The sequence below is a fragment of the Lissotriton helveticus genome, chromosome 9 (genome assembly GCF_964261635.1).
Source record: "Lissotriton helveticus chromosome 9, aLisHel1.1, whole genome shotgun sequence".
In the NCBI taxonomy this organism is placed as follows: domain Eukaryota; kingdom Metazoa; phylum Chordata; class Amphibia; order Caudata; family Salamandridae; genus Lissotriton; species Lissotriton helveticus.
Genome location: NC_136070.1, coordinates 885,016,147 through 885,028,339, shown reverse-complemented (window position 1 = coordinate 885,028,339; position 12,193 = coordinate 885,016,147). Strand labels below are relative to the sequence as shown.

The 12,193-nt window shown below is 43.5% G+C and overlaps 1 protein-coding gene across 1 annotated transcript in view; it reads left to right on the top strand.

The window, feature by feature from the left end:
• Nucleotides 1–12,193, top strand: part of LOC144781955 (cytochrome P450 2G1-like) — a 691,701-nt gene that overhangs the window by 423,520 nt on the left and 255,988 nt on the right. Inside the window, exon 4 of the mRNA XM_078661045.1 lies at nucleotides 6,585–6,745. Coding sequence (XP_078517171.1) covers nucleotides 6,585–6,745 — 161 coding nt within the window. The remainder of the gene's footprint in view (nucleotides 1–6,584; nucleotides 6,746–12,193) is intronic.

Sequence of the window (12,193 nt, the reverse complement as noted above, 5' to 3'; positions counted from 1 at the left end):
TGAGGAGGGAATTCTAGGTAATGGAGTTTCAAGCATGAGCAGGCTGGCTTTAAGCATGAGCAAGCTGGCTTCCACAAAGCCCGGCATGGATTGAGAATTGATGGCAATTTCCAAGTAGCGTTCAAAAGGCTGGAAGTCAGCATATGCATGCAGGGGAGGCCCCAGTAGCTTATTAAAATTCTGGATTGTTCCACAATATGGCCCCATGGTCGTGGGCATGAGAGCACAGGGTGCAAATCGTTACAAAGACAACACCATTTTCTGGTTTCTGTTGCAGTACATGGAAGGAATTATTAAAATGTACTTTTTTTGAGATGTGCCTACTGATATCAATGAACGAGACAAAATAGAAGTAAAGTGAAGAAACATGGTCTGTAAAATGATACTGCATATGTAGCATAATTTTATTTGGAGATCAGAACAGAATAGCACACGTTTGACAAAGAAAGGAAATACAGGTTAAGTGGGAACATTTCCTATAATAATGAGGTACTGTGAAAACACGATGTCCAAGCAGTAGAGTAGCTTTAAGTGAGTTTAGCAAATACAGGCTGGAAGCCGATAGCTATATGTATAAAGGGCCCAGGAGATAGGCTCCAACTGGTTAACTTTCCACATTTTATATCACTCCATTCTCGAACAACTGTCTGTAATAGATTATAGCGTTCAACCAATAAGCCCAAGAAACCACATATCTCCCAATTTCACAAAACAAGTTTGAAAAATTAAAATACAGAACATAGACATGCATATTTAATATCACTTTAGCTAAAATAATCTAAACATACTTATACCTTGATACATAGCATTCAAGATAACACCAAATCACTAATTAAATGAACCAAAGAGCGTAACTAGTCACAAAATTTGCTAGGAATATTTCTAGTCCTTGTGCTCCTACATAATACTGGCTCACCCTGTTCAATTTGATAATGCCTGGTTGGTTTATCCTTCCCCAGAACAATTGCATCAACCTTAGCCAAATGAGACATGTTCCACCATTGTCCATTAGCAATTTTCACAGCTTGATCTCTTATGTCAATAATGCGAATGGGTTCTCTGAATTTCGACTTTCCCTTTTGCAAAAGCAAGGAGTCCTTAACATAAACATACTGAACCACTACACAATTAACATTTAATTTCTTTTTTTGCTTATTCATCTTCTCACTCACCTCACAATTAAGTTTGTCATTAGTATGCTTGGCTTCATGGGATGAAACCACCACATCACATTCTTGATCCTGCGCCTTAATTTTCCAAAATTAACTTAACAAAGGCGTAACTTTCTTGTCTCTCATAAGTTCAAATGGTACTACACCAGTAACAGAATGTGGAGTGGTCCTGTAGAACCATGCTTATTTTCTGATGGTGGTTTTACAATTAACCTTAGCCTAAATAGAACTTTGAATACACTCCACCACCGCCCTGTTTAATCTCCTCATAATTTCCTTGCCCCACCTTTGCCTAAATATTTCCATCATGAGCTGAAAACCTATTGTAAAAAATGAGTAACAGTTTGTGTATTTGATTCAGAAACACCTCTCATTTCCGCCCACCTAGATAGATTATCTATCAACACAATAAAATACTTGATTTTGTTTGGCAAAACATGAAAATGACCTAAAAAAATCTACTGCAACTTTGCCACACCTTATCCGCATTCAAGAGAGGAACTGGAGGAAGTGTTGATGTGACTAACTGTTTGTCACTGTAGGAATATTGTATACACTACCTCACCAAAATCTCCACCTTCTAATCCACACCAGGCCACCAAAAATTATGCCTGACTCTACATTTTGTGTCAGACATCACTACATGACCTGAGTGAGCGGTTTCTAGGATTCTTTGTCTAAAGCATTTTAGTGAAACCAATTTGTCTCCTCTAAATTATTTTCTAAAGACAACTCATTCTACTTTACAAAAGGTTTGTAATCAGCATCAACTGACTTTTCCTTTGGCCAAACTGTAATTACAAACTACATTGTGCTCTTTGCAGGCATTATGCCACACATCCATGTCTGTGCAAATCACCTGATCCTCAACACTGGCAATAAGACATTCTTCTCTTTGTTCCTAATATTTTGTTTTCCCTTGCACAACCCTTTATAGGAAACCTGGATACAAAACATCTGCCTAACAGTAAAGTTGATCTAAGTAACTTTTTTGCCAGCCTACCCAACCTGGCAGTTGCTTTTTTTATTTCATTACCAGACAAAATATCCACCAATGGCTTGCAATCTGTTCTTAAACAAAACTTCCTTTCCCACAGATATAGTTTGTATTTTTCTATACCCCACACACAGGCCAACATCTCTTTTTCGGTCACAGAATATCTAATTTCTTCTTCTTTTACTCTCCGGAGGCAAATCCTACAGTAAGCTGTTTACCGCAAGCTAGCTGTGACAATACTGTTCCCATTCCATAGGAACTAGCTTTAGTGGTTATATATGTCTCACAACCTTCAACATAAGCTTGACGTGCCACAGACGCTATAATGCTTTGTTTGATTAATTGAAAATGTCCCTGTCACACTGATGTCCACTCAAAATCTGGCCCATTTTTTTAACAGACCCCTGAAAAAAACTGTGAGTTTTGAGAACATTTTGAATGGAACTCGCACAAACCAATGAGAGCGTGACTGATCTTTGTCAGTCGGCTAAAGAGCATTGATGATGCCATCGACGATATTTAGCTTTGGCTTCACAACTTCCTTTCAAAGTACATGTCCAAGATATTCAATTTAATTCACACAAAATATATATTTACCTTCTCTGATGGCAACTCCATTGTTCTGTAAAGTAGAAGACACTCTTTCTACAGTGCCAACATGTGTTTCTTTAGTATCAGCATGCACTAAAATGTAAACTTGAAAAATTACAACATTGACAATATCTTGCAACATTTTGGACATGTCTTTTTTGAAAATCAGATTCCGCTGAGATCAGTCCAAATGGCATGTAGTAAAATTGAAACTTACCATTAGGTGTAACAAAAGCAGTTAAATTATGTGACTGATCATCCAATACTACATAATGATAAGCCTCATGAAGATCCAATGTAGAGAACTATTTGGTCTGACCTACAGCTATGATAAGATCCTCAATACGTGGCAAGGGATATTTTTTTATCTCAATGGCATTGTTTAGAGATCTAGGATCTATACACAAATGTAAGTCTCTTGATTTCCTTTTGGCAAGAACAATTGGTGAAAGCATAATGCAGTGTCTACACATTCAATAATACCGTCATCCTGCAATGTTTTTGAACATTTATGTAATTCGCTCCTTATGTTGTGTGTTACATTAAGGAGACCATAACTAACAGGAAGGACAACCTCCTTGACTTTATTAGGGTGTACAAATGTTTTTTAAATTTTTGTTAATTCGCTCCTTATGCCGTATGGTACGTTTCGAAGTCTTTGCTTAACTGGAAGGACTAACTTCCTTGGCTTTAATGATGTGTACAAAATGATTAATTTGATGCATTTTGTTTTGAAACACCCCTTTACATTTTTCCTTTCTCGCCAGATCTGTGAATTGATAAGTGAAACTGGGTACTTCTGACCAGATCCTATTAACTTACCATAATCAGCCATGAAGCCACTGTCCCAACACATTTATTCCTTTCTGAGCTACATATCCTTTTCCTTGTATAGTTTTAATCTCAAGAGATGTATCAGCCCAATAGACTCCCCCTAAATCTATTCCACTGCCTTCAAAGACTGTTGGGATAACATCTGGGGAAAACAATCCTTTGCTGGACCAGCACACTTTGAACTTTTCAAAGGAATTGATGGTGATTTTTGCTCCAGAATCAATAAGTAGAGCATGGTAAGACCGTCACTTTTCACAGATACCGGCGGATCACTATACCTTTTCTCCTTATGCACACTGTTTATTTCCACACAATCCACAGATAGCACTAATTGTTCCACTTTTGGCTCAACATACTCTAAATCATCGCTCATACATTGTTCCTGAACACTTCTAACTGATATGTGTCTGTCATATTTGCATACCTTTCCAAACGGACCAATTTTCTTTTACTTCCAGCACTCTTGTGAAATTGCTGGACAATTTCTGAAATTCAAGAGATGTGTAGTTGAACCTCATTTAAAATGTACGTTTTGATGAAGGAAAGCCTGCATCACCTTGGCCACCCCAACTATAGTTCTCATTAGATGACGATGGCCGTTGCACACTATTCTGAGAATTAAAATTCACCACAGAAACATCGCTCTAATTATTTTGCATCCTGTTGTGAACAATCTCTGCTTATTTCTAATCTATCATTTCACCTAGTGGAGGATTTTTAGAAGAATTAAAACTTTTACTATATCTTTTTTGAGTAACATCTACAAACAAAACGATCACAAATCAATTGTCAAGTGAACCCTTCAGATTTACAATAACTCGCTAATATTTTCAGAGCAGTAGCACGAGTCAATGGATTCATTAGGACCTTGGGTACGACCGAAAAATGTATGTTATGAACTACTAAAATTACTTTCCCTTCAAAATATGCATCAAGTTGTTTTACTGATATTTGAAATTCATCCATGTCATCATCATCTGAGCCAACATATTCTAGCAAATGTTCAAAAAACATCAATATCTAAGTAATAGTAGAGTACATTTTGTATTTTATCTGCCGTGAATTCTCGCCTAACCATAGCACCTACATATACATTAAAAGACATAAACCACAAATCCTATTTTATTGGGGGATCGCCAGGTTCTTGCAGGAAAGGATTTGGTGGAGTAACTGCCTGCAAAATTATGTTATAGAGAATACGATTGAATATAAAATAGAAACATAACAAAAGAATTTAAAAAGGGAAAAAACTGAGGAAAAAAAACACAAAGACATTTTGGACAGTAACAATTCTTAACAATGTATACCCTCTGTAAATAAACTAAGAAACTAAGCATATACATTGTTTTTAAAACATATCAATGCTAATGTTCTGCATAAGTATCCACTTATTTGAATAAGTGTAAATCATACTGAAAAAATTGAAGTAGCATGTCAATTACTGTTGCCACGTCCAAAATTGATGACTTGATGTGTCAATTGCAGTTAATAAGTATTAATTTGCACATTTAGATCCTCAAAAAATAAATGTGCCAATCGATGTTGACACATCTAAATCTGTAATGATCTTGGAAGTCCCAAATATGGCGCTGTTCTTGAAGCAATGCTGGATGTCACTCTAGCCCATGCAGGAAACTATATAAATGTTAATTATTGCCTTCACTGTCGGGCAGTGAGAGATGTTTATCTCATACCATGTTCTGCCGAGACTGCAGAATAGAGCTTTCAATCACACTAGTGTGTCCTGAAAGTGCTGCAGCCACATGATCCTTCCTAACGTGCTTACAGATCCTCGAGCACAGCGTGCACATAACACTTTGTGCGCTGCTGGTAATGAAGAGGCTCTTCAAGCGCGGTGCGCACAGGAGAAGAGAAACTTAATTGATTTCTCTCACACATTTCTTTACACCGCTGAGCACTCCTGCACTCATGTTCCTCCTCCAATTCCCAGCGGTAATCACAGGAAACTGAACAACAAATGAGCGACAACTGAATAATAATTACAAACACCACAAATCCAGTTTCCCGCATTGGAACTAGACACCCCAGCACCTCAAGTCCGGTGATTTTAATTAAAATGATCCCTGGGCCCGACCAATTACAACACAGTACCTTGAAATAAGTCCTGAATACCTCCAATTGTATATACAGTAAACCAGGGTCAGCGGACTCGACAATTCTCACCTCGGTGCCTACTCTAACCTGGGGTCCCACTCGGCAACTCTGGGCATTAGCTTGCCTAATCTCCACAACGGCCCCATCAACGCCGGGGATGCCTGGCTCCACTTTGGGGATTCCCAGTAGGGACCATCCCACAGGGAAAGCCAGGACGGGTTCCCCAGCGGTATACAGCGCAGGGACGCCCCTTTGCTGGGGCAGCTGTGCGCTTTACAAGTATACGACATTTAACATTTAACATTTAACTCATCGCCAATCTGTGAAGACACGATGTCCAAGTAGTAGAGTAGGTTTTGTTGAGCCTAGTGAATACAGGCTAGGAGTACATAGCTACACGTATAAAGGGCTCAGGAGATCAGCTCCAACTGAGCAACATTCCACAACTTACATCATTACACTGGTTAACATAACATTCAACCAATGAGCCCAAGACCACACAGGTACTTACTCCGATGACCCTACTTTTGTTGGCCATCAGTGTAAGGTTTTTGCCATTTGAACCAGCAAGGGCATCACTGCCAGAAACATTACGGTCTGTGCTACGGTAATTAAAATAGGCTTACCATTGGTTTAACAGACAGGGTACTGCACCATATTTGTGCAGTGTACCATTTCTGGCAAACTCTAAATAAGTCCCAAAGTCCCCCTGTAGTTTGAAATGTGGATACTGCCAAACACCTACATATTCCATGATCTCATGACTTTACTCATTGGGATTTTTCTTCTAAAGTGTCACAAATGTCTAGTGCTAATGTAATATTAAAGTTATTTTTCTTGGATAACTAATGAACATTTCTTTTATTTTTTAACAGGAACTCCCATCAGTACACCTCCTCTTCTCATCCTTGCATCTGGTAATGTCATCCTCCACATCACTGTGGGGGAGCGATTCAACTATGAGGATAAGGTATTCAATACAATTCTCAATACCTTGAGAGAAGGCTTCCACATCATGAGCTCCTTTTGGGGACAGGTAACAGTCTGCTGTTTTCAGTGTTTTGTTACATTACATATTGTAAAGAGATTTAACAACAAATAAGCCACAGAGAACTATAGCAGGTGTAACAGTAAAAGGTGAGGAAAGATCATAGATATTTTGAGAAAGAGTATAAGTCTGACATTGTCTGTAAAATCATTGGGAGTACAATATGAATGGTGTCAGGATCAGAATGGCTCTAACACTGTTTCTTCTTCAATTAATGAAATGACAAGAAGATTAAGGACAAGTGACACTATTTGCTACAGAGGAAGAAAAGGGGCAAGTGTTCTAGAACAGATTGGTAGAGCTTTCCCAAAAACAGAGCAGCTGACTTGGCGTGTGATCTAAAAAATCAACCCGCATGTACATAAATTAAAAAAAGCTGTATTGTGGGATCAGGAGAAAATCTGCAAGGAACGAAAGTCATGCTGCCCAAAAGGCAATGAATTTCTGCACAGCTGGTGAGTGATTTGTTTCACTGGCCTAGATTAGGATCACTGCTATAGAACATTTGTAAGCAATTGGGATTAAATGCAGGTGTAATGTTTCCAAAAAGTGTCAGGAAAGGTAGAATTCACTCATTACTCTAGGATAGAAAAACAAAACAGAGGACATGATCTGAGACTTGCAAACCAGTTGAAAATTAAAACAAAAACCATGAATTTCATCCAGATAGGCCTTGGAGAGCCACCATACTCATTAGCTCACAAAGTGTTGTTTCAGAACTCCATGCCTTCTCAGACTATTCAAACTTCTGTCTTGCAAGAAGCTGATTTTAAGCCATTTCCTATTAATCTAGTCCCAACTGGTTTTTCTCACTCAACGTTCTTCCTGTAAACAAAAGCCCTGCCCACTCCAGGACCTAATTAATGCAGGCCGCAGTGCTATCACATCAGTAAGCACCTGGTCACCTAGCTTGCCACTTGCCTGTGGCCTCCAGTTCCTGCTTGTTGAAGACTGATCCAGTGACGCAGCAGTTGCCCGGGTTTTAATTATGTGGTTTTCCCGACCAAGTTTTCCCACTCATTGTTCTTCCCACCAACAAAGCCCCACCCACCCCAGGACCTACTTAATACAGGCCACAGCGTAACCAAATGCGCTGTTGTGCCTAAGAAGAGCCAAAGGCAAGCCTGTCTGCGCTTGGGCCATGCCCAGTGCCATGACCCTTGGCCTTTCCTCCCCTGAAGACACACTATATCAGAGTTTTACACCCTTGACCCTGGATGCCGCAAGAAACACGGCCACAGTGCTGACCCACATTCCATGGTGAGAGCTTTCACCTGCACCCAGTGACACATTAGCCCATAGACTAGCCCCACCCCGAACATACCACTGACACAACCTGAACAAGTACACCAAGTTGCATGTGCCCTTCTCAACACACAGCCATTATGCAAGCATTCCACTGAATTATGGGACCTCATCGCCACCCTCGCACCCAACATCGTCATCCTCACTGAGATTTGGCTGAACCCCACATGCATGCCAGACATTGCCACTGCGATCTCCGATGGATATAAAATAACTCACCAGGACCGCATTAAGAAACCTAGAGGAGAAACAGACATCATCCACAAAAATACCATACAGTGTACCACCACCACCGACAACACCACCACCCTCATGGAACATGTCAACTTTAAGCTCCACATGGATGACAAGACAACTATCAAAGGCACCCTCACATACCTAACCCAGGTCCACGCTCCAGCTTCTGCAACACCATTGTAGACTTCATTGTGCTCTCAGCCTTAGACTCCAAGGACTACATCTTCCTTGGTGACATAGATTTCCACATTGATGACACCAATGACAAAAGCACTGCACACTTCCTCTGCAGTATCAGCTGCCTCTGATTGACCCAGACTGTCCATGACCATTCACACACTATGAGACACTCACTGGACCCACTTTTCACCTCCAGGAATCGTGTCAAATGTAGCAACTTCACAGACCTCACATAGACCGATCACTCCATCATCCACTTCAGCATCTCCAGCTCCTACACTGCCACCCCAAGATGACCAATTCCTCCCCCACCAGAGGTGAAACTAAATCTTAGAGACCAGTAGGGCGAATGCCATTAACACCTCTGTTGGACCTGCGATGGGCAAGCCCAGCACAAAGGGGGTAGCTTGGCTCAAGTGACGAGGCAAGTGAAGGCTGTAGTGTTAAGCCGGCTCTGAACCAATATTAACTCCCTGCACACCACACAAAAAGAAGGACACCACACCACTGTTATAGAAAAATACGTTTCGTTTATGTAAAAGTTCTCTGGGTTTGAAGGAAGTTCACTTAGGTAATCACATTCACATTTCTTACATGGGTTTGATTAGCTGTGTACTGGTTTCTCAGGAATAAATAGTTGGACTCTAATAAATAAATATACTGGATAAATATCAGGATTCAATACATTAGAATAAATATCAGCAATGACTGGAATAAATATCAGCAATGACTGGAATAAATATCAGCAATGACTGGAATAAATATCAGCAATGACTGGACAGTTTCCTAGCAGGTTAGATACTGATCGTTTCACATAAATATCACAGGGTCATTCTGGTATCGCTGCCACCAATTAATCACTTTCAGGGTAAACACATTACGTTTGTCATTCAATGCGGAATGCGTGCTCTTACAGTTTTTGAAGTGTTCACGGGTTCGGGCTCTCTGGGCACAAGATACGCGTGATAATCCCTTAGTTGCACTCACAACTCATTGCGCGTATATCTGGAAGATAAAGGCATAAAATGACTACGGCAATTACACTCCGCGGTCAGCCGGTTCAATGCTACTGCTGCCGGAGGAGTCTGTGCGCTTCTGTCAGCGCAGGCGGGGTTTCCGAAGGCGGCTCCAGTTCACGAGGATTGAGACCGTTGAACGGGCTGCCGGAGGGGCCAAAACACCTGCGCGCACAGTTCAAAATGAGACCGCATCACAGTTCCACAACAACGCGGCAACTTCAGGGGTAGAGACGGGCCACCTCACTTCGGCGGCGCCGGTAAGCGCTCCAGTCAGTATGGCACTTCTCCCAAGGGCGAAGGGGGGTTCCAGGGGCTCCGCGATCCTCCCTCCGAGCTCACTCACGGGGGGGTTCCCGCCCACACACCAGCTCCCAAGTCACTCGGGCAGGGCAGAGACAGTAATCTCGCCCAAATGAAGGCCAGCCTTTCCCCACCCCAGCGCAGCACCTCACCTTCTATCCACAAACTGCGCGTCGACGGCGGTGGGTTCGGAGACGTCCGAACGCCCGCCAGGAGGCACTTAAGTTGCAGGTGGCACTTTAAGAGTTGCGGTTGCGATCTCACCACTGGGGGGGCGGGGAGGCTCTAACTATGGCCAAAGTCTCTGAGGGGCAATTGGGCACTCGCTGACCAGGCGCTGAAGGCTAGAGGACACTACTCACGCTTCTGACTGGAACGCCAGTCAGGGTCCACGCCAGCAACCTCTGCTGCTCTTCTGCCTGAACTATCAGCTGCCTCAGGGGGTTAACAGGGCAGGTGTCAATCTGGGGTCAAGTCCTCTTCTTCTGGTGTTCTTTGATCATTCTTCTCCAACATGGCCGCCAGGGACTGGGCCTTTTATAGCCAGTGCCCTAGGATGCCAGCACGAGCCAGAAGGTTCTAGAACCTTCCCTGGCTATGTCAATGACATGGCCCTTTCAAGGTATCTTTTTGGTCATTAGGAGCCACCGTACTGGGCTTCCTAAGGCAGCCATTTTGTGTACTTGTAACTCCTGAGGGGATTCCTGTCAGGTTTGCAGGTTACACAAAGTGCGCCAAAACCTTCAAAGGGTCAGAGGTCAGAGGGGCTCCAATGGGAGTCACTCTCATAGGGGACTATGGTGTCCACCATTTTAGGGTTGACAACCCCAGTTGGTTATGCCACCGGTTCCATCAGGCGCCTTGTACATAGGTGCCAGGAACTTGGTGAGCAACTGGGCATCAAAGAGCATCTAGCCCCATGGGACAACACACAAAAAGGTCCTGGTAGACAAAGAAAAAGCGACAAATTTTAGGAGGCACGGGGGAACAAAATAAATCATAGTGTGAGGGGACTCTCAGAAGCAGACAGGTCTAACACGCGTCCCCCCCAGCTGAAATTGGGGAGAGCTACCCAACCCCTTGGGAGTTCTCAACACTAAGGCGGAAATACCTGGAGAGACCGTCTGCATTGGCGTGGTCAGCTCCGGGCCGATGTTCCACCCGAAAGTCCATTCCCTGTAGGGAGATAGACCACCTCAACAGTTTTGGGTTTTCCCCCTTCATCTGCATGAGCCAACGAAGGGGTCGGTGGTCTGTCTGAACCAGGAAGTGCGAACCAAACAGGTATGGTCGCAGCTTCTTCAGTGCCCAGACCACCGCAAAGGCTTCCCGCTCAATGGTACTCCATCTCTGTTCCCGGGGAAGTAGTCTCCGTGACAGGAAGACCATGGGATGATCCAGACCCTCTTCATTGAGTTGCGATAGCACCGCCCCAATGCCAATGTCGGATGCGTCTGTCTGGACAATGAATTCCTTTGAGAAATCTGGAGCCTTCAAAATTGGAGCGTTGCACAATGCTTGTTTCAGGGTGTCGAAGGCTCGTTGGCAAGCCTCGGTCCAGATGACTCTCCTGGGTTGCTTCTTGGCCGTGAGTTCAGTAAGGGGAGCCACGATAGAGCCATACCCCTTCACGAACCGTCTGTAGTAACCTGTGAGGCCCAGGAAGGCTCGGACCTCAGCCTGGGTCTTGGGGGGTTCCCAGGCCACGATTGCCTCAATCTTTGCCTGAAGGGGTTGCACCGTTCCCCGGCCCACCAAGTGACCTAAGTACACCACGACCCCTGCCCAATCTGACACTTGCTGGCCTTGATCGTCAGACCAGCTTGTTCCAGGGCCTGGAGAACATCTTGCAGGTGCTGCAAGTGATCCTCCCACCTGCTACAGAAGACGGCAATGTCGTCCAGGTAAGCAGCAGAGAAGCATTCCTTCCCAGTGAGGATCGTGTTCACCAGTCGCTGGAATGTTGCAGGAGCGTTCTTGAGCCCAAAGGGCATCACACAGAACTGGTAGTGTCCATCAGGTGTGGAGAAGGCTGACCTTTCCTTTGCTCCATCAGTCATGGGAATCTGCCAGTACCCTGCTGTGAGGTCAATGGTACTCAGATATTGGGAAGCTCCCAACCGGTCAATTAGTTCATCCGCCCGAGGGATCGGATGAGCATCGGTCTTCGTGACCGAATTGAGTCCTCGATAGTCCACGCAGAATCGCAATTCTGGCATGGTGCCAGGTGGTGCAGCTTTGGGAACTAAAACCACCGGGCTAGACCAAGGGCTATTCGAAGGTTCAATGACTCCGAGCTCCAGCATCTTAGCTACTTCGCTTCGGATGCTGGCCTTCACCTTGTCCAACAGCCGGTAAGACTTAGACTTCACAGGTGGGCTGTCACCGGTGTCCA